At 54.6% G+C, this 22,221-nt stretch overlaps 2 protein-coding genes across 2 annotated transcripts in view; both read right to left on the reverse strand.

Moving 5' to 3' along the window:
- CAPN1 (calpain 1) overlaps positions 1-8,497 on the reverse strand; it is a 32,273-nt gene extending 23,776 nt beyond the window's left edge. Inside the window, exons 1-9 of the mRNA XM_007944778.1 lie at positions 8,231-8,497; positions 8,031-8,100; positions 7,642-7,760; positions 4,784-4,917; positions 4,497-4,665; positions 3,519-3,602; positions 3,141-3,226; positions 2,821-2,895; positions 2,535-2,695 (exon numbers count right to left, since the gene is read on the reverse strand). Coding sequence (XP_007942969.1) covers positions 2,535-2,695; positions 2,821-2,895; positions 3,141-3,226; positions 3,519-3,602; positions 4,497-4,665; positions 4,784-4,917; positions 7,642-7,760; positions 8,031-8,100; positions 8,231-8,497 — 1,165 coding nt within the window. The remainder of the gene's footprint in view (positions 1-2,534; positions 2,696-2,820; positions 2,896-3,140; positions 3,227-3,518; positions 3,603-4,496; positions 4,666-4,783; positions 4,918-7,641; positions 7,761-8,030; positions 8,101-8,230) is intronic.
- Positions 8,498-8,990: 493 nt separating this feature from the next.
- Positions 8,991-15,478, reverse strand: SPDYC (speedy/RINGO cell cycle regulator family member C). The gene is made up of 6 exons (XM_007944974.1): positions 15,337-15,478; positions 15,062-15,120; positions 14,544-14,629; positions 14,253-14,424; positions 13,851-14,178; positions 8,991-9,175 (listed from the first exon to the last, which is right to left on the reverse strand). The coding sequence occupies exons 1-6, from the start codon at positions 15,476-15,478 to the stop codon at positions 8,991-8,993; spliced, it is 972 nt and encodes a 323-aa protein (XP_007943165.1).
- Positions 15,479-22,221: the final 6,743 nt, after the last annotated feature.

Here is a 22,221-nt window from a genome sequence, read left to right on the forward strand (position 1 = left end):
TGTCGGTCTGTCATGGTGTGATGGCTTGCCTGTTGCTGTGACGCCAGAAGCTATGTCACCAATAGTTCAACTACCAGCAGGGTCACTCATGGCAAACAGGTTTCAGTGGGGCTTCCAAACTACGACAGAAAGACCTGGCAACGTACTTCTGCAAATTACCCACGAGAACCCTCTGGATCGTGACAAAATATTGTCTGTTCCGGCGCTGCAAGACGAGCCCGTAGGTGGGAAGGCACCACACGACAGCTATGATAGTGGACTTGAGCAAGCCGACAACATGAAGACAACACATCACTTTGTTCTACAGAAGGTCACCATGAGTTGATGCCATCTCAGCAGTGACTCAATCACCACCTGTTGATGGCAGAGCTGGCCCTGCAGGTTAGCGAGGAAAGGGTGCACTTCTCAGAAGATTACAGGGAGACGTGGTCATTCACTCGGGGGGATGAAACTGTATCCCTTCAAAAGAGCAGCGTACCCAGAAACAGAGGGCAGCGAGCTGCACCGAGAACTATTGGCGGGTGCGGGATGAGAGAAAGGAGGAGGGGTGATGTTGGCAACACTGAAGCTGTTGGGGTGAAGGCTAACTTTCAGAAGACCAGTTTCAGCAGGGTGGTGGGGACAAAACCAAATCCACTCCCACCGAGTGGATTCTGACTCACAGCGCCCCTAGAGGACAGAGTGGAACTGCCCCACAGAGTTTCCAAGGCTGTCAATCGTTAGAGAACCAAAGCCCAAACCACACCCACTGCCGTCAAGTAGAGTCTCACTCACAGCCCTCCTACAGGACAGACCAGAACTGCCCCATAGGGTTTCCAAGGCTATAAATCCTTAGGGAAGCCAACTGGCTCATCTTTCTCCTGCCACATTTTAAACTGCTGACCTCTCCATAGTAGCTGAATGCTTTACCACTGCACCACTAGGGCTCCTAGAAGCTGGACTGGCAAGCGTTAACTGAACCGGAAGTAGAAAGGAAGCGGAGTTCGGCAATTCTCAAGAAACAGGGCTTTGAGGGGAAGCAGAGAAGTGGGTGGGGAAGTGAGGACAAGAGAAGGTTTCCTTCGCAAGCCAGGAGTTCCCTAACTGGAGGTGGTGATGGGAGATCCTGCAGCCACAAAACAGAGAGAGTGACGGACAAAGGAGCAGACGGTTTCAGGGGGCAGGCAGAACCCAACGGGGAGCAGAGGCAGAGGGTCCCGTGAGCAGAAACCGTCCTGCCACTGTCACAACAGGGGAGCCAGCAAAGACAGGCACAGGTGCAGAGCAGCTGGGGGATTTGGAAGTGGGACTATGGGCAGTTTCCTGCCCCCATGGGATAAGGTCAAAGAGCTCTGGTGGCATAGTGGGTAAGGCATTTGGCTGCGCACCAGAAGGCTGACAGTTCAAACCCACTAGCTGCTCCATGGGAGGAAGATGAGGCCCTCTACCTCCACAAAAATTTACAACCTTGGAAACCCAACGGGGGTCACTATGAGTTGGAATCAACTCGATGGCAGTGGGTTTTGTGGGGTTTTTTTTTTTTTGGTAGGATAAGGTGTGTCTTTTCAGCGACGTGCAAGGCCAGGCCCTCAGCTGAGAGCAAGCCCAGGGAAGTGTAAGGAGAGAGCGGTACTTGAATTGCTGGACCATACAAAGTGCTCATTTGAGGTTTGTGGTTGTGAATTTACAGGAAAACACCGCCCCAGTGCACCTTCCCCCCAGCCACATTCAGTGTCCCCAGTGCCACCGGCACACCGAAGGTGGCGAGCTGGGCTCGGCGGGACTGTGGTTGTGCCAGGAGAGAAAAGCAGAGAGAGGGGCCAGGAGACCGAGAACTTTGGCAGAGACAAGATTAGAATGTGGATTCCCACCTGGAGAAGAAGACAAGATGGGCAGACAAAGGAGAGACCAAAGCAGTGGGTTCAACAGAGCAGACAGCCCAACGAGACCAAACCAGCACCCCAACGAGGGCTGTGGAGGAAGGGAGCCGGAAGAGTTGAAGGGGGAGGTCAGAGGGTGGGAGGTCTGGATTTAGAAGTGAGCAGTTGGTGACCGCGCAAGACAAGGTTGAAGGTATCCACTGGGCAGTGGCTGAACTAGGGCAGAGGAGATGGCTGTTGGAGGTGCAGTCATTAAGGATTGGTCACCGCTTGACTTCAGGGTCTACCAAGTCATCGGCACAGCTCCAGAAGCCCAAGGGAAGGATACAAGAGAAGGAGAAGGGAGGAAGACAGTGGGTGAGAAGGGAAGACTTAGGGAACGAGCAGGAGTGATGGGAAGGTGGTGGCAACAGAGCAGAGAAGGACTAAGGTCTCAGCCTCAACCCCTTCTCTCCCTTGTTAGCACCCTGGCCACAGGCCACAGGACAGAGAGGCAAGCGTGGCTCTTTAGAATTTACAATAACACTGAATCTCTACCAATCTGAGTGGTCAGCCCAATCACGTATGCCCACATTACAAGTGAGGACACTGAGGCCCAGAGAGGTGGCAAGCTTTGCCAAGCCAGGAAGCAGCAGGGCCCAGACCCCACCCCAAGGCCCTCGTGAGCCCAGTCACCTGGGTAGTTGCGGCAGCCACCGGCGGTGCTCCCCCGCCGCCAGGTGCCCTCGTAGAGCGTGGTGTTCCACTTGCGGATGGAACGGCTCTTGAGCGCGTCGGGCGTCAGGTTGCAGATCTCCAGGCGGGTGAACTCACGCATGAAGTCTCGGAATGACATCCTGGGGGACGAGGTGCACAGGTTAGCCATGGTCTCAGGCAGGGCACAGCACGGGCTGGGTTTGAGAGGACCGGGAGTTGGGGGGGCAAGGCACCGAGTGGTGCCAGGCTGGGGGGCACTGCTCACCAGAACTCTCCGTCCTCCATCTTGACCCGGAGCTGTTCCCGCTCGTAGGGGTCCACGTTGTTCCACTCCGAGGAGCTGCAGGGAGAAGGCACAGCCTAGATCAGGCCTTCTGAAGGCCAACCCTAGAGGTCCCAGTTCCAGAAGGCTCTTTATTAGGGCTGGGTCAGATGTCCTGAGGATGTCCACAGGCTGGGCATAGGGCCTCCTTGTCAGGAGAGTGTCCGCCTTATCCCTCGACATCCAATAACATGATGATGGGCCCTCAGCTCAATCCTGAAGCCACCTGGGCTGACAGAGCCTCCTCAGTGGCCCAGACTCACCCATCGCTCCAGGCTCCCGTCCACTCCACCTCACCCCAGGGGTTCCGCATCCGGATCAGGCTCACCATCTGGCCTTGGTAGTTCACCTGGGCCCAGAGCACCCATCAGTGCCCGCCCTGCAGGCCCCAGGACACCCCCTCCCGGACCACCTCACCTGGGCCACCCCATACCAGGAAGCCGGCAGCCCAAACATGAAGGACAGTAAGTCAGGGCAGGACAAGGCACACACAGGATTAGTATCCAGAGGAGACAGAAGAGGTATTGTAGGCCAAGGAAGGACCAGGCCCTCCCAGGGCCTAGGTCAGAAGCCAGGGAGGTGCAGGCAGGCAAGGGGGCAGGAACCAGTCTCCAAGGGAAGATGCCCCACCCAGGCGGTACCTGCTTGGCCCCAGTCACAGAGTAGGCATGACCTTTCACCAGCTTCTTGAAGGTGACAGCCTCCATGTCCAGAATGCTGGAGATCTACAGAAAGGCAGTGCAGTGTCCTCAGGGTAGCTTCAGGGACTGGGTTAGTGACCCCGGTGAGAAGACGAGCCCAAGCACTCATGCCTCTTGGACATCTCCCCCTGCACATGGAACTGCTACTGGGAGCAGCAGGCAGGAACACTAATCTGGTCTAGTCCATCACCCCACATAGCCACTTGGAGGGGAAGCCCAGGCACCCCACTGACAGCTATTGGCCAGGACTGGCCAGAATCTGTGGGAGCACATGGATATTTCCACACACAGCCCCAGAACCATGGGCCCGTAGAGGGCCTGCTGGGGACGGACATGGGCAGGGCTGGAGTGTTGAGAACGGCAATGATGTTGATCTGAGATCAAAGATGGAGGTGGGTCTGGAGGTGATCTGTGGGAACTGAAGAGCAGTGAACGGTGGGAGGGGTGTGAAGTTGAGAATGAGGCATGGAGTGAGGTACCAAATGGCTGGGAGCTGAGCTGAGGGCTGAAGGGTGGTCCGAGGCTGGACGGCGGATGGACATGGAGTTGGATGTCAGGAATGGGATGGAATGAAACAGAGCAGTATGGTCCAGGAACAAGTCTCGGGAAGAGCTGCCATTTGAGGTTTGGGGAAAGGGAGGAGGTGGGGACGGGAGTGACACCAGGCATGGAGGTGGAGGATGGGCAGGAAGTGATGGTGGGGAGTGGGCAGGAAGTGATAGTAGCGGGTGGGCAGGAAGTGATGGTGGGGGCTGGTGTGGATTCTGAGATGGTGCTGAGGTGAAGGGTGGGAGTCTGGAGACCAAGGAGGGGTAAGGATGAGACCAGCGCTGGGGAGAAGGAACCACCGATGACGGGACTCAGTCATGGTCAGGGTACAAGGTCGGGTGCAGGGGGCGGGGGGCTGGGTACACTCACATCAATGGAGCAGCCCATCAGGGAGCCTCGCTCCAACGCCTTGAGGATGATGCTATAGAGATCGCTGGGGGCCTTTCGCAGTTCATACCACTCGGTGACCCCACCTGTGAAGTCCTCAAAGCCCTCCGAGGTACTGCCCCCCGACAGGGCCTCATAGCTGCCATTCACCCTGTGGGCAGCCCCAGGTGAGTACTCTAGGCACCCAGCACCAAGCAGGTACCTGGTAAGGGGGCTGGGAGCCCTCACCCCCAGGGTGGGTGGGAGCTGTCCCTGGGGTCCCTACTCACTTGGCATAGGCCTTCTCCAGCAGGGCACTCCAGAACTCATTCCCTTGGGCGGAGTGTACGAATACCAGCTTCCCGTCCTTGGTGGGCAGCAGGTCATCCACCACCACGTCCACCCATTCCCCAAATTGCCACAGCTGAGGAAGGGGGGTCACGGTGAGTACCTGCTTTGGCACACCTGGGTCTTGATCACACACAGCTCACTGATCCCCCACCTTGAGCCTCAGCTCTGCCACTTACCAGATGGCATGATCCGGAGCGAGTTAACCTTCCCAAGCCTCAGTTTCCCCACCGGTAAAAAGGGTCGACAGTGCCTCCCTCACAAGAAGGTTAAACAAGGTCAGGCAGGTACAGCCTTTAACACAGCCCTCTTCATGTTTTTAAAATAACCCAAGGTGTGAACAAGCTAAACAATTAGGTATGTCTAAATGGAGAGTGTATCCAAGATCATATACAGGGTTGGCAGACAATGGGCCTATAAGTTCATGTGAATGATCAGAATTCCCAGGTGTATAGTAGAGCTGACAAGGGGCAAGGTTATGGTCATTGCTTGGTCACAGCCAGCTACCCAGAGGGACCGAGTAGTTGATCCTGCGGGCTTGGGACCATAGTCGCAGGGGACATCAAGCTCAATTGGCATAACATACTATACAAAACATTGTTCCACCTACTACTTTGGCGAGTAGCGACTGGGACCTTAAAAGCTAGGAAGCTGCCATCTAGATGCAACAACGGGTCTCTCCTCGTCAAGAAGAAAGAAGAAAACCAAAATTAATGGGAACAATCAGTCCTAGCAACTGGTACACCATCCGATCTGCAACCTATACAACTATGAGACCAGAAGAACTAGATGGTGCCCAGCTACCACTGCCATCCACTTGGAAGGGATGTAGGAGATCCTACATAAAGAGGGAGAACAATGTGGTACAAAACTCAAAATCATTTGGAGGCAAAAAAAAAAAAAAAAAGAAGGTGGGGACCAGGTTTGCTGGTCCAATGGAGCCTGGTGTAACCACTGAGACTATGGCCCCTAGCTGCCCTTCAGGTCTGGAATTGAACCCACAACTGTGGTTTCCAGCCAAACAAAGTATAGGCATGTGAGTTAAACATTTACCTCAAGTAGACACACGCCCTGGAGAGAACAATCATGGGAGAAGGAAGGGCTGCTTACGCACAGGGAGATAGCTCAGGGTGCAGAAGAGTATGAAGGGATGGACACTGGGAGGAGGTAACTATGGGGAGGAAGTGGGAGGGGAGCTGCTGCATTGTAAATTTTGGTCAATGACATGAGACAAAGTATATGTGAACTGCTGTATGAAAAGTGAATTTACTCTGTAAATCTTCACCCAAATCCTAATTAAAAAAAAAAAAAAACATAATAATAAAATAACCCAAGGTATCTCCTGGATATGAACCCTGGTGGCCAAGTGGTTAAGCGCTGACCGCTAACCAAAAGTGGAAGGTTCAAACCCTATGCTCCTGGAGAAAAGATCTGCTCCGATAAAGATCACAGCCTGGAAACTCTATGGTGCAGTTCTACTGTGTCCTATAGGGTAGCTATGAGTCGGAATGAACTCTAAGGCAACAGTAAGGGGTATCTCCTTGGTAAGGAGACTGCAAAGCCCTTCAGCCATGTTTCTACCTTCCCCTTCCCCTTGTAGACCTGGGGAGGGGCATAAAAACCAAACCAAACTCATTGCCAGAGCGTATCCGACCCATAGAGACCCCTCCTCGGGTTTCCCAGGCGGTATGTGGGGGGGATATATCCGTAAATTGGATGCAGAAAGAAAATGTGACATCCCTATCCTGTAAACACAAGATAGGAGTGGCTGTTTTTCCCTCAATCACGGGCTTTATTCCAGAGATCCTAAGAGAGACAGGTTTCCCCGTGTGGGAGGAGCGGTTGGAACATCCAGTCCAGGGCGCCTGGGACCTGAACTCAGCCACAAGCAATCTGATGGGCCTTGGGCTGGACACTGGGGGAAGGGCAGGAGGCGGGATCAGGGAGCGCGCGGGGGCGGTGGGAGTTGAACAGACCAACCGGAGGCCTAGGAGGAGCGGATTGGAGGAGTGACGGCAGGAGTCGGGGAAAGGGGCCACGCCCCTGCGGTCTGCCGGCGGGGCAGGTGCGGCCTTGGGCCAAGGGATATCAGCACAGTGGGTCCCCGCAGGCCTCCTCCGCCTCCAGACTCCTCCTCAGACCCCACCCCTCCAAGATGGATGGGGGTGGAATGGGATACGGGGCTGCTCGACCAGGCGGAAGGAGAGGACACCCAGGACAGCCCTCACCAACAACAACCCCCACCCCAGGGCAGGCCTGGGGCCACCAGGGCTGGAGGGTCTCGCCCTGGATTGTGGGGTGTGTCTCATTGAAAATTAGTGACTGGAAAGAGGAGCCTTGAGCGCAGTCAGGAAAAGCTGGTTTAATGGGACTTAATCTGAGTCTTTTTTTTTTTCTGCAGCGCTGTCAGCGGCTGCAGTTTGCCAAGGCCCAGGAGGCTGCAGGTGGGGAGAGCACTGACCCCAGAGGAACACTCCTTATTTTCCAGATGGGGAAACTGAGGCCCGGGGAAGGAACAGAATCTATCTTCCAGAATATAACCCAGAGCTCTCCCTACTGTTCCCAACACTTTCTCCCAGAAACACGCAGCCACCCGAGAAGACTGCCAACTGAGATACCCGCTCAGCGGTCTCACACATGACAGACCAGAACTGTCATCGAGAGGTCAAATACCTTCAAGAGGGAGGGCTGGCCCCCGCGGGGTGTGGCCCTCAGTCACCCCAGCTTTACACTGCTGTGGGTCACCTCTCCCCACCTCCCCTGGCCACCACCCCCTCCCCAGATGTGCAGGGAGCCTCACCTGGAAGTGGAAGATGCCAGAATAGCCATTTTGGAAGCTCTGGCCATGTGGGACCACTCGGTGCAGGAGGGTGTCGTTGAGAGTGAGGGAAGCAATGGCAGCCAGCAGCCAACAGTCCCCTGGGAGGGGAGGGAGCCCACATCAAATCTGCTCTATAACCTGGCCCTGCAGGTGCACATGGGTGCCCATGCTGGGGAGAGCTCGGAGTTTCACCAGTGAAGTGTCCCCAGCTCTTCTGAGCCCACAGAAGAGACCCAGAAATCCTGGCAAACAAGCCCAGCGCTGATAGACAGAGCCTGCCTGGACTTGCAGGAGGGAGGGGTTGGGGCAGAGCCGTACGGGAATGGGGAACTATTACGGAAAACACCCCACAACTCTGGGGGGCCTACCCAGTGCTCCCTGGCAGATGTCTGTGCGGGTGGCTCCATCCACAATGAACTGGGGGTTTGAGAGCAGGTCCTGCAGGTGAACCAGAGTCCTGTTCCAGGGCCGGTCCCTCCCGGAAACTGGCACCCAGCCATCCCAGACCCCACTCCTTGCTGGGGAGCTGAGGTCCCGTCCCACTCTCACCCAGAGCAGCCCTTCTCACCGTGGGCCGTTTCCACTTGATGCCGTAGGTCTTGGAAGAGTTGGGGCCCAGCTCCTTGAAGCCCAGGCTCTGGGGCACTGGGGGGAAGGCCTCATCGCGGAACAGGGCACCACTCTGCAGGCATCGCGCCCTCAGCTGCTCGTAATCCTGGCCCAGGTACTTGATGGCGTTCTCATGACGGCCCAGGCCCAGCTCCTTGGCCCGCTGTTTCTGCACTTGGGCTGACACCCCGGTGCAGTACACCGGGGTGATGAACTCCTCCGCCATCCTAGGGGACCCACGGCCTGCTCAGAACCCAGGTCTTCCCAGAACTAGAACTGGGGTCCTGCCTCCTAGTGCCTACTCTTCTGCTCCTGACTACCCTCCTCCCCAAACCTGGGGTTCCCTTGAACCACCGCTCCCCTCACAAACTCAGGGCTCACAGCTACTTCTCTGTTCCCGGAAACCAGGAGAGGGCCTTGCAGACCTCAGGTGTGATGGCCACCGCTCCACCCTTCCCAGACTCCCATTGTCCTGGGCCAGCAGCCCTGCGGTCAGCCAGCCAGGCCAGGTAGGGCGGAGCAGAGCCAGCATAACACAGGGAGCCCCAGGGAAGACCTCTCTGACTCTGTAATCCCCCTCCCCAAAGCAGCCAGGCTCCCAGCCCAGCAGACCACACTCCCTGGGGTGTGGGCTGGGAACTCCAGGCAGTCTGGGTCCCCCACCCCAGGCCCCTGAAGCAGCCGGGCTGGGCCCCAGTGCCTTCCCGGCCAGCCCTGCTTCAGCCCAGCCCCTGGCGACAGAGGAGAAGCTGGGGAAGACGCAGGGCACCACCCTTCCAGACACCCCGCCGGTGGCCCAGGCACTCGGAAGGGGCCTGGACAGGCCGAGCAAGGGCAGCCCCGGCAGCCCAGGGCGCAGTGGCTGGTTGCAGAGAATCGCGGGGGCCGCCACCCAGCTCCTTACCTGGGGAGGGAGTGTTTGGGGAGCCGCTGAGGTCCCTGCGGCTGGCTTCCCGGTGGCAACTCAGGGCAGGGCCCAACCAGGAAGAGCGCTCCTCCCCGCCCTCCTCTCGCGCCCCTCCGCCCTCCTCCGCCCTCCTCGACTCCGCGGGCTCCTGCCTCGCTTCCTCTGCGCGCCCCTTATCTCCCGGGCACCGAGCTGGACTATCGGTGGCTGCTGTTCCTCCCTCCGCAGGCCCGAGGCCAACTCCGCGAGAGGACAAATTAGAAAGAGGCAGGACTGTCCCCCGGGAAAGGCCGGGACGGAAGGGCAGGCGGGGGAGGGGCGCACACAGGCGGGGGTATTTTTAACTGGGGCCCGAGGCTCGAGTTGCAGGGCCGGCCCCACCCCGAGCGCATCCCCACGGGCCCCGCACCCGGCGCGGCAGCTGTCCCGGTCCCCGCCCGCCGCCCCCAGGGCACGGCCGAGATTCCCCGAGCTGCGGCGGCTGCGAGCGGACCCTGCCGGCCGCCGGTCGCCCTGCAATCCAGCTCCGGGGCTGGCTGCCTCCCCGCCCCCCCCCCGGTCCTAGCGGCTCCGGGCGTCTGGGTGGGGCGCGGGGAACGTGGCCTCCGGGCCAGGGCTTGCTGGTGGCTGCGTGACCTTGGGTAAGTCCCTGCCCCTCTCGGCCTTGGGATCCCGCTGGTGCAGCGTGCAACTGTGGGAGCCCACCTTTCTCTAGCGTTCCGAGGGCTCTGGAGTCGGGGAGCTAGCTCACGCCCTCTGCCCACCCACCTGGGAAGGCCTGTGTGCCTTCTTACCCAGCAGGGGACAACCGAGGATGCGAACAGGACAGCTGGCTCACTCGGAGCCCTAGCTGCAGTGTGTGGGTGTGTGGGGGGCGACTGTGGAGGTCCCCAGCTCGGGGCTTTTCACCAGTCTTGGGGGTCCCCAGCCCAGCAACCGCTACAGCCCTCTTAGGGTGTCCACCCAGCATTTCAGGAAACAGCCCATAGCTTTCCTAGGCTTGTAGGGTCCATGACCTCAGAAAGGCTAAGAACCACTAATATGATCCCTCTCTCACCCCTACTTTACAGGGAGGAAAACTCCAGGCCCCAGAGCGGTGTGACCTGCCTGCCATGCCTCACCTGGTGAGTCAGGGAAACAGCATGCTGGCATCCAGCCTTGACTCAGCCCTTGGGGACAGGTGCTTGCCCTGCGTGACCAAGGCAGACCAGCAGCTGCTGCGGGAGGGGCACTCTAGGCCCGGGGTTGAGGATTAAGGAAGCTGAGTTGATGGACAGGTAGGAGTTAACCAGGCAAGGTGGGTGGGCGGGTGTTCCAAAGAGAAGGAACAACACCTGCAAAAGTCCAGAGACTTGGGGAGCACATGCCAATGAGGGGAACTGCAAGTTCTTTGTGCCTGCATCAGGGAGAGGAAAGATGCTATCTTAGGCTGGGTTCACTAGAGAAGCAAAACCAGTGAAGCTGAGAGAGAGAGAGAGAGAGAGAGAGAGAGAGGGAGATTTACCTCAAGGAAATGGCTCATGTGGTTGTTGTTGTTAGGTGGCATTTGAATTAGCTCTGAGTCACAGCGACCCTGTGTACAATAAATAGAACAAAACTCTGCCTGGTCCCGCATCATCCTCACAAGTGTTGCTGTGCTTAAACCCATTGTTGCAGCCACGGCATCAATCCGTCTCATTGAAGGTCTTCCCTCTATTTGTCGACCCTCGACTTTACCAAGCATCATATCCTTCTCCAGGGTCTGGTCCCTTCTGACAGCATGACAGGGTACAAGAGACGTGGCTGTAGAGGCAGGCAAGTCCCAAGTCCATGGGTCAGAAGTTAGTATGGAGGTTTGTCCTGACTCACGTAGCTGCAAGGGCTGACAAACCCAAGATTGGCAGGCAGTACAGCAGGCTGCTGGCTGCAGAGGCTGAGGAATCTAGGAGGCTTACCAGCTCACAGGCTCCAAAGGCAGGCAGTATGACAGGCCACTGGTTCAAGTCCAGGAACCAGAGGTCACATGATGAAGAGCCAAACGTAGGATCCAGAGGGAGCAAAAATCTAGAGTTTTCCCAGAAGGTCTTTATATACTGGAAGCCATACCCCAAGGTAACTCCCTTTCAACTGATTGATTGGCTGCTCACAGCAGAGCTCATCATGGAGGTGATTACATTATATCAGATCTCACCGTGGAAGATGACATCATAACTGCCAAACCACTGAGAATCATGGCCCAGTCAAATTGATACACAGCCTTAACCATCACAGATGCACTGAGAGGTAGCCAAAGCCAGCCCTTCCCTCAGAGCCCTCTAGCTCAACCCATGGTGTCCCACCATTCCACCATCACCTTCACAAACCTGTCCATCAGCAGATGAACGGATAAACAAAATGTGGTTCATACATGTGATGGAATATTATTTAGCCATAAAAAGGAATGAATACTGGTACATGCTATGGTATGGAAAACTTCAGACATCTATGCTATATGAAAGAAGCCAGACACAAAAAGTCACATATAGTGTAGGGATTTACATGAAATGTCTAAAACTAAAAAAAATCACTCCCGTCGATTCGGATCCGACTCATAGCGACCCCTCCTTGGGTTTCCGAGGCGGTATCTCTACAGAATTAAATTGCCCAAACTTCCTTCCAAGGATTGAACCACCAGCCTTCAAATGCCTTAGGCACTACACCACCAAATGCATAGAGTTAGGTATGGGACAGGGAAGAATGGTGTAAGCTTTTATTCTGGGGACATGAAAACGTTTTGAAACTAGACAGAGGTGGGGGCTGCACAATTTTGTGAAGGTAGTTTTATGTCCACTTTAAAATGGTTAATGTCATGTTCTGTGAATTTCACTTCAATGCATAGTGCCTAAGGCACTATGACTTGACTGCTAACCAGAAGGCTGTTGGTTCAAACCCACCAGCCACTCCTCAGAAGGAAGGTTGGGCAGTCTACTTCCATAACGATACCACCTTGGAAACCCAAGGAGGGGTCGCTATGAGACGGGGCCGACTTGATGGCACGTAACAACAACAATTAATAATTTCATAGTAAGTCATATATGTCTAGACTCTTTGGAAACACACAAGAGACTATTACTGTCATCTCTTCCAAGGAGGGGAACCAGGTAGCTGCGGGTCAGGAGTCAGAGAGTGACTCTCGGCTCAAAATTCAAAATGTGTGAACATACGACCTACTTGAAAAACAAATTTAAATTGTTTTTTGGTCGTTGTCTTTGCCCTTAGCATCTGCAGTTGCCAGGCTTTTTTTGTGTGTGTGTGTTTCTTGGGAGCCACTCACAAAGCAGGTCCAGACTCCCAGCATCCTGACCTCCTGAGACTTCTCCCCAGGTCCCATCTCCTCTTCCAGCCGCTCACCATACACGCCCTCCCCTTTCTCCTTCTGGTGGGCGGGGCAGCAGTCCCTTCTTCCAGAGACCTGCATCCCTGGCCCACATCTATTTGTGCCAGATTCCCGTCCCCGTGTCCTCAGGAGGGACCAGTCTCTGGAGAAGGACATCATGCTGGGTAAAGAAGAGGGTCAGCAGAAATGAGGAAGACCCCCCACGAGGTGGATCAACACAGTGGCTGCGACAGTGGGCTCACGCATGGCCATGTTTGTGAAGCTGGTGCAGCACTGGGCAGTGTTCTGTTGGGGTCACTACGAGTTGAAACAACAGCTCCTAGTGCAACCCATTTTACAGATGAGGCAAGGGAGGCCCAGGGAAATAGATGAAGTAACATTCTGAGTTTATGTCTGGCTCCAGAAACCAGGTGCTCATCACTTCCCTAGACTGTCTCTCCAAGAATATCCTTCCCCACCCTCCACGGTGAGCTGGACATTGTTCAGATACCACCTCCTCTGGGAAGCCTTTCCTGCTCCCCACGAATAAGAAATTCACTCTTCTGGGTCCCCATCATCTTTTTTGGAGTTACAATCATACATTATATCTGATAGCAGCCCAGGGTAGGAAGTTTTTATTTTTTTAATTTCTAAATGGACCAGACCCTGTGGTCATTCCTGGCCTGACTATACAGCTGTTTTCTGGATTTTTTTTTTTTTAAATAGGTTCCAAGGCCTCTCAACGGCTTTCTCCACCTCACTTAGTTCCCCACACACTGTGCAGATCTCATCTCCGTAAGTGGCAGAAGTTTTAGAGGAACAGGTTTAGAACAGTGATTACTAGCACTAGGAAGGGTACAGGCCTGACCCTGGCAGAGCACCATTCCCATCCAGCCCCTCCCATCCACTGCCCTGTGTCAAGGAGCCAGGCCTGGACCTGAGCACAACTGGTATCCTGTGGACGCGAGTTTATTTGAGGGGGTCGGGGCCACAGTGAGTACAAGTTGCAGGCTAGGGGAAAAAGGGGCAGGGGACGTGGGCAGTACTGCCAGCCTGAGGCCAACAAGTCGGGAGGCCGGAGGGCCACAGCCAGGGCTGTGTCGGGTCAGCAGACAAGCAGATGGCTGCTCTTCACCCTGCCACGTGTCAGGGCCCAGGGCAAAGCGGAGGCTCTGGGAGGACTGGGTGGAGAAGGACAGGTGAGGCTCAGAGAGGAAGTCTGCCTGGTGACAAGTTTACGCAGGCAGGAGGGCCCACACGCCCTCCCCACATTCTGTCGTTCCCTATTCCTGCCTCCTGGGCTCCCAAGCCTGTCCCCCAGCTCCTGTCCCCACTCACTGTGCAGGGTGTAGGCGCCCGGCTCCAGGTACAGCTGGGGTGGCAGGACGAGGAGGAAGCCCCCAGCCCAGAGGTCTCTGACCACTGAGAGATGATTGTGGGACAGAGGGTGATGCCACACAGGGGTTGGAGAAGGCCACATGGATGGGCCAGGCAGGTGGGGGTGGCGGTGGCATGGGGGCAAGCCACAGAGGAAGCAGTGGGGCGGAGAGAGCCCAGGGCCCCGGGGCAGGGAGACTGGGGCCTCTGGGCAGCCCCTCTGAGCACCTCCGTGGTGGGGGCGCCGCTCCCGGGTCCAGGCCCAGTGGGATGGCTCATTTGCCATGACCTGTGAGGGGAGCGAGTGGTCGGTGGGGTGACAGGCCCCCCCAAGGCCCACTTTCTCTCACCCAAGGATCTCACCTCCTCACAGCTCTGGCGACTCACAGCTGCCCGGAAGCCCATCCGGGCCCACAGCTTGTCCCTCTGGTGCAGGAAGTCCGCCACCCGAGGACGCCAATCTTCACCCAGCGCCCAGGGAAAAATCTCGCACTTGGGGTCCTCCAGGTCCTCCTCCATGTCATTTGCAAGGTACCTGATCACAGGAGCCCGGGGTCAGGGAGCTGAGGCCAGAGCGCCTGTTCTGGCCCACCCTGCAACCCCCAGCAAGTCTCTCCCCTGCCGCACCCCGCGCACACACGCACACACACTCACAGTGCCAGGAACAGGCTGCTGTGGGTATATTCACTGAGCTGCAGGTTGGCACGCCGGAAGTAAACCAGCACCATGGCCAAGAGATACTGCATAGAGACAGAGGGGTGGGCGTTAGAAGTCAACAGGAAAGAGAAGAGGGGGACTAGGGGCCAGGACCTTTGTACCCAAGCAAATGTTGCTGAGTGGGAGAAAACACCGCTTTCCCCACCAGACCCAAACCAAAAATAACAAACCCACTGCCATCAAGTTGATTCTGACTCATGGTGACCCCGTGTGTTGCCGAGCAGAACTGCGCCATAGGGTTTCCTCGGCTGTGATGTTTCAGAGCAGATCGCCAGCCCTTTGTTCCACACCACCACTGGGTGGTTTGCATCACTGACTTAGTTTAGCAGTCAGGCACAAACCGTTCGCATTACCCGGGGACCATTCACCAGCCCAGGGGTTCCCCAAAAGTAGCAGAATCCAGCCTTTTCTCCAAGTGAGTCCCTCAACCTCTACCTGCACTCTGCTCCCCTCACCTTATCCGAGATCTGGAAACAGGGATCTTTGGAGAGGAATTCCTGGAGAAAACTGTCCTCTGTACAGGAAAAGGAGGTCCCGGGTTACCCCTCCCCATAATCTCTAAGGCAGGAGTGGCCTTAGGGTGCCAAACCCCAAGATTCCTGACACCACTGCCTCTCCTCTGCCAAACCTGGGTCACCTGAGAGACGAAGGGGCAGGCCCTACCCTTCACATCTATGTTCACACTTGGCCCCACAGCCCCTTCCTTGCCAGCCAAGCAAAGCACACTCACCCAGAAGGCTGAGGAAGGCTCGCAGCTCCTGGTGCCGGCGGGAAAGCAGGGAGCCACTGCCCCCACCTGGACAGCTCCAGCCCCCCAGTTTCCCCTGGCTGGCAACCACAGGGACAGAGGCAGGGTCGTGGGGGGCACTCATCTCATGGGGATAGGGGTGGGGCAGGGTGGGGCGGGGCAGGGTGACCTGTAGAAAAAGCACCCCGGGACTTAGTTAGCACTTGTCTCTCCCCTCCCCCACAAGTCAAGACGGGTGAGTCGTGCAGGACAGAGAGTGCAGGACAGAGAGTGACGGTAGAGGGGTGGGCGTGGCAATTAAGGGGCTTGGTACTGAAGGAAGCATGTGGTTGGGGGGAGAAGCCAGAAAATACAGAGTTGCAGGGGATCGGAGCACTGCTCCTCCTCCTGGGACCCAGGCCAGGCCCCAGGGGAGTCCTAACAGCAACAAGCACCATTGAGGCCAAGTGCCTGGAGCTGTGCTCAACGCTTTACGACTTATCTTCTCTCTTCCTGGAAAGGAAGTTGTCGCAAACGAGGAAACTGAGGCACGGAGATCACAGCCAGTTGAAGGTGGAGCCTGTCTGACTCCAAAAGCCCAAGCGTCTAACTGGTCCTCTTGCCCCCACTCACAACCCCAACCCCAGACTCTAACTCACAGATAAGGAAACTGAGGCCCGGAATGACGTTAGCTAGTTGAGATGGGTCCGCCTTCAGCATTTCAAGCTACTTTCCCAAGCCCACCCCCCACAACCCCGTCATCGCTGGAGAGACGCCAACTAAAAGCTCAGGGGAGGGCTCCCTCCACCCTCAGCGGTCAACCACGGGATCTCCCTCTAGGCACCCCCAGACATCCCCACCTCCTGCCCCCAAAAGCCTCACCTGAGCTCAGCAATTACCTACTGCATAACTACCAGCCCGTGACTGAGCGCGTTAATATAGGTCCAGCGCGGCCCCGCCTCGTCCAGGCTCTCCACCAATCAGCTCCCTTCCAGTGAAGGGGGTGGGGCTTGTTATCACCACCCACCCCTACCTGCTGGTGAAGCCAGTCACCTGCGGTCAGAAGGGCTCCAAATCTCTCGTCTGCGGAGGAGTGCGCGCAGGCCAGCTGAGCTCCAAGGTCTGAACGCTGCAGGGCGGACTGGGGGCTCAGCTAGGCCCCTTCCCTGCCCTTCACTAAAGCGGAGCCAAGGTGCTGAACCGGACGGGAGATCTGGGCTTTGAGCGGAGGGTGGGAAAGGTTTAATTCACTGATTGTGCCTTGTTGGGGCAGGGGTGCTGGGTGTGTCTTGTGTTTGCTTTGGCACCAAAATACGAAACACCTGCGACTGCAGAGTTAATTCCGACTCACGGCGACCCCGCGTGTTTCACAGTCGAACTGCCCCATCGGGTTTCTTGTCTGCAGTCTTTTCTGGGGCACATTACCAGGCTTTTTCCCCTTGATGTCACTGGGAGGGTTCAAACCACCAACGTTTATGTAGTGGAGAGACCCCATTTGTTTTGGGGCAGGAACCACAAAACCTGAACAAAAGAGGATATTGTCTTGGCATTGCAGTTCCCAAAGGCCACATCTTCTTTCAAAGTCCCCTGGGAACTTTGGGCTGGAGAGCCTGAAGGCAGAGCCAGGACGGGGCTCCCAGGTGGGAGAGCAGTCCTTCACCTTGGGATCACCAGGCTTTCCCTGGGGGACCTACAGCCTTTTCGTCCTCACTGGCTCATTTTGCTAACATAAACCTGTGGAACAGGCAGGGCCCGCATTGCTTTCCATACTTCACAGGTGAATCTTAAAATACAGGTATACCTCGTTTTATTGTGCTTCTCAGACAATTCAAACCTGCTTAAGGAGCTCTGGTAACATAGTGCCTAAGGCATTTGACTGCTAACCAGAAGGTTGGCGGTTCAAAGCTACCAGCCACTCCGCAGAAGGAAGACTGGGCAATCTACTTCTGTAAAGAGTCACTGCCTCGGAAACCAAAAGGGGGTTGCTATGAGTTGGAATTGACTCAATGGCAGTGAGTTTGCTGTTTTGCTTTATTTTGCAAACCTGCGCGGAACAAGTCTATTGGCGCCCTTTTTCCGACAGCAAATGCTCACGTCATGTCTCGTGTCACATTTTGGTCACTCTCACAGCATTTCAAACTTTCTCATAATGTTACTGCACATTTAGTAGACTGCAGCTTAGTGCAAACACAACTTTTATATGCACTGGGAAACCAACAAATTCGTATCACTCACTTTATTGAGGTATGGAACTGAACCTGCAATCTCTCTGAGGCCTGTCTGGATGTGTTCACTAGAAATGGAGGCTCTGAGAGAAGTTAAAACACTTGGGCTCAAAGTCCTGCAACTCGAGTCACAAAAACCAACACCGTGTGCTTTCTCTTCCTTGTCCTGTTTGATCGTGGGAAGTGGTTCCATCCTCTTCCTTGCCCTATCTGACCGAGTGAAGTGGTTCCATCCTCTTCCTCGCCCTGTTCGACCATGTGAAGTTGTTCTCATTGCCATTTTTCAGATGGGGAAACTGAGGCTACAGGGACCTGGTCCTGCCATTTGACTGAGAGATGTAGGAAATGTGGGCTAAGCAGGTGGGTGATGAGGCAGGGCCAGGGCCAGGTCCCCAGGCCCCAGAGGCCAGCTTCCTCCTGTGACACAACCTGTTCATCACCAGCGAGACACTCGGCACCCACGGAGCTTCGCTTCATCCCCTCTCTGCCTGTTCCCAACCGCAGGCCTCGGCCCTTGCTGGCCAGTGTGGATTTTCACTCCGCGGCATCTGCCCCTCCTCTTCTGTGTCTCGCTGCATCTCCCTGTCCCTTTGTATCTGTGGGTCTCTCCCTGGATCTGGGTCTCGGTCCCTCTGTATCTATGGGTCTCTCAGTCCCTTTGAATCTCTTGTTCTCTTTGCAGCTCTGGGTCTCTCCAGATTTCTGTGGGATCCTAGGTTTCTTGGTCTCTGGGTCTCTCCAGAGTCTCTGTCTCTCTGGGCATCTGTGAAATTCCGGGTCTCTCTGGATCTCAGAGTCTCTCGATATCTCTGGGTCCCTCTGGGTTTCTGAGTCTCTAATTATTCCTGGGTCTTGGGGTCTCTGGGTCACTTAGTACCTCTGAGTTTCTTGGTGTCACTGGGTCTCTAAGCTCCTGGGACTCTGGGTCTCTGGGTCTCATGGTCCCTCCAGGCCTGCCTGGGTTTCTCTGGGCCTCTGGGCTCCTCAGTCTCTTGGTCTTGAATCTGAAGATCTCTAGGTCTGAAGGCCTCTGGGTCTCTCTAGGTGTCTTGGTCTTCCTGGGTCTGTGGGTCTCTCTGAGTCTCTTAGTCTGAGTCTCTGGCTCTCTTGGGGTCTCGAGGTCTAGGTCTGTCTGGTCTCCTAGGCTTTGTGTCTCTTGGTCTACTTCCTGGCCACCACCTATGCTCCCTGAAGCCAGCAAGGCCTTCTCTGACCACCTGATCTCCATCAAGACATCTATTTCGTTCCCGTGTGTCTCTGCCTCATCTGTTCGTTGTCCGTCTTCTCCAGAACGGTCGCTCTATGAGGAGCAGCCTCTGCAGCAAGTTCTAACACAAGCACATGGTGCCCACTCAGGAGACCATAACCCATCAGCATGTGTTCCTCACAATAACCCCGTGGAGTGGGTGTTGGCAGTAGCCTCATCTGCCAGGTGAAAGATAACAACTTAAGCACAGAGCTTTGATTGTTTCCAGGGACTGGAAGTCACTTGCTGTCCAACACACAGCCAGTAAGTGGAAAGCCAAGTTTCGACCAGGCAGTCGGGCTCAGGCCTCATTAAATCATAAGCCAGGTGGCCTGGCCGTCTGGCCCAATGCTGTCTCCAGGCAAAGGCTGACAAGGAGAAGGTGCTCAGTAAAGCTGTGAATAAATTCCCCAGACCAGCTGCCTTTACCATCTCCCCACTCCCCACTATAAATAAGACTAGAGATCGGTAAGAGGTCACAGAGTGAAAAAATAACCTGTGACACTCGGAGGGGGAGCTACGTGGGAGACCCTGGATAGAGTGGGAGAACTTCGTGGAACAAAACTCAAAATCATAAAAAGAAAAGGTCTGATGGAGCCTGGTGGAACCCCTGAGCTGTGGCCCCTAGCTGCCCTTCAGGTCTGGAATGGAACCCACTCCTGTGGCTTCCAGCCAAAGATAGGTATATGAGCTGAACATTTGCATTAGATAGATATACTCCTTGGAGAGACAAATCATGGGAGAATAGAAGGGCTGTGTGTGCACAGGGAGACAGCTCAGGGGGCAGGAATGCATGGGAGGGAAGGACACAAGGAAGAGGTAACTATGGGGAGGAAGTGGGATGGGAGCTGTTGCATTGTGGGAAATTGCAGTCAATGTCATGAGACAAAGTGTATGTGAACTGCTATATGGAAAATGAATTTGCTTGTAAACTTTCACCCAAATCATAATAAAATTTTAAAAAAATAAAAAAATAACCCGTCAGTGGGCTCATTACCTTAACCCTGGGTGGGCTCCAGGCCCAGCCCCCCTCGGTGCTCAGGAATCTAACCCCCTCCACATTGGGAAGAATTTTTCGAAAACTTTTTATTTTTAGGAATTTTAGACACACACAGGTCTTGCTGAAAAGAAAGTATAGGAAGTGTCCATGTGCCTGTCACCTGGCTTCCCCCAATGTTAACATCTTACAGAATCAGAGTAGAATGATCAGGCCCAGGAAATTAACAGACAGACAGACAGACAGACAGACCTTGTTCAGCATTCCCCAGCTTTACATGCACTCACGTGTGTGTGTGTGTGTGGGTGCATGTCTATTTCCACCCATTTTATCACATACATTTTTGTAACCACCACCTCAGTCAGAACACAGACATGTCCCGTCACCTCAAAGAAACTCCCTCATCTATCCTGACCCACCTGCCCCCAGCAACCACTACTCTGTTCTCCAATTCTGTAATGTTTTCATTTCGAGAATGCTACATACATGGACTCATTCAATACGTGGACTATTGTGACTTCAAGATCCATCCAGGTGTTGTATGTACCAATAGTTCATTCCTTTTTATTAACCAATTCCTAGAGAGTTGACTTTGACTCATAGTGACCCAACGTGTGTCATAGAACTGTGTTCCATAAGATTTTCAATGGCTGTATTTTTTTTTCCAGAAGCAGACTGCCAGGCCTTTCTTCTGAGGTGCCTTGGAATAGACTTGACCCTCCAACCTTTTGGTTACCAGACAAGTGCATTAACTGTTGCCCCACCCAGGGACTCCTTTCCTTTTCATTACTGAGTAGTATTTCATGGTTTGGATGTACAACAGTTTGTTTATTCATTCACTCACTGAAGGATGCTTGAGTTATTTCCAGTTTGGGGCTTTGACAAACTAAGCCGCTATGAACATTTGTGTACAGGTTTTCACATGGACGTGTTCTTATTTTTCTAGGGTTACATGGTAAAATGTGTGTTTAACTTTATATGAAACTCCCAAGTCATTTTCCAGAGTGGGTATTTTTATATGGCATATATATATTTTTACCTTTGGCCATTGTAGTAGGTGAAAAAGAATGAACAAAGAAGAATTGACATCTTTGCTTTATGGTGTTGGGGGAGAGTGTGGAACACACATACCACGGACTGCCAGAAGAATGAACAAATCTTCTTGGAAGAAGTACAGCCAGAATACTCCTTAGAAGTGAGGAGATGCCAGCTCACATACTCTGGACATGCTATCCGGAGGAAGACATCACGTTTGGTAAAGTACAGGGTCAGTGGAAAAAAGGAAGACGTTCAACGAGCTGGACCGACACCATGGCTGCAACAACGGTCCCTGGTGCAGCAACTCTTGTGACAACGGAGCAGGGCCAGGCAGTTTCGTTCTGTTGAACATAAAGCTGCATATGAGTCAGAACCGACTTGACGGCACTAACAAGACAGTAGGTGTGTAGTGGGATCCGATCACGGCTTTAGTCCCCACTTCCCTAACGGCCAATAAATCAAGCATCTTTTCAAGTGCTTATTTTCCATCCATATGTCCTCTTGTGAAGCGTCTGAGTTTTTGCTTGTTTATTGACTGGACTGTTTGTTTTCTTACTATTGAGTCTAGAAAGTTCTTTACATATGCTGGAAACAAGTCCTTTGATGGATACATGATTTGCAAACATTTTTTTTCCCAAACTGCAGCTTGTGTTTTCCCCTCTGAACACTGTCTTTCATAGAGTGAATGGTTTTAACTTTGAGGATGTGCCATTTGTTGTAGAGATTTCTTGTAGAGATTGTGGAATGGATTTCAAAGGCAGAGATTCTCCCATTCCTGAAGACCTCTGACCCCAGAGAGAGATCACAAAAGGAGAAAGGAGCGGAGAGGGGCAGCCGAGAGCAGGGCGCCGTGGGAGAAGGGGCCAGAGGCACGGGGCTTCGAGGCCACTCGAGCTGGGTGTGTACAAGGCCAGGCTAGGAGAGAGGCCTGGTGGGGAGAAGGGAGGTGCAAGAAAAGTGCCCGCGAGCCTGCGGTGTGCATGGGGAAGGCCGCCCTGGAACACAGACCCAGGAGGCAGAGGCCAGCCAGCCTTCCAGGCCTGGGTCTCAGCCTCCTTCCTCTGCACATGCCACCTCAGTTTGGTCCTAGAATTTCCTCCTCTGGTCGGTCCATGGGCTTTAAACCCCTCCTGAGGGGTCCTCACCGTCCACACTTGTATTTCTAACTGCCCCCCATTGACAGCTCCACTTGGATTCTCAACACTGCCAACTGCTGTCGAGCCTGACTCACAGTGCCCCCATGTGGGTCAGAGTGGTACTGCACCCCACAGGTTTTTAATGACCAGATTCTCAGATCACCAGCCCTTTTTTCTGAGGTGCCTCTGGTTGGACTCAAACCTCTAACCCTTCAGTTAGCCGCCGAGGGTGTGAACATTTGCACT

The sequence above is a fragment of the Orycteropus afer genome, unplaced genomic scaffold (assembly GCF_000298275.1).
Source record: "Orycteropus afer afer isolate SDZICR_OR568_19922 unplaced genomic scaffold, OryAfe1.0 scaffold00130, whole genome shotgun sequence".
Classification (NCBI taxonomy): Eukaryota; Metazoa; Chordata; class Mammalia; order Tubulidentata; family Orycteropodidae; genus Orycteropus; species Orycteropus afer.

What these genes read in the sequence shown, in the direction of transcription:
- SPDYC (XM_007944974.1), bottom strand. Translation starts at nt 15,478, where the DNA reads ATGAGTGCCCCCCACGACCCTGCCTCTGTCCCTGTGGTTGCCAGCCAG. An exon ending in AGCCTTCCTCAGCCTTCTGG is followed by an intron (nt 15,121 to 15,336) that starts GTGAGTGTGCTT and finishes TTTCCTGTACAG; the next exon opens with AGGACAGTTTTCTCCAGGAA. An exon ending in AGCAGCCTGTTCCTGGCACT is followed by an intron (nt 14,425 to 14,543) that starts GTGAGTGTGTGT and finishes TCCTGTGATCAG; the next exon opens with GTACCTTGCAAATGACATGG.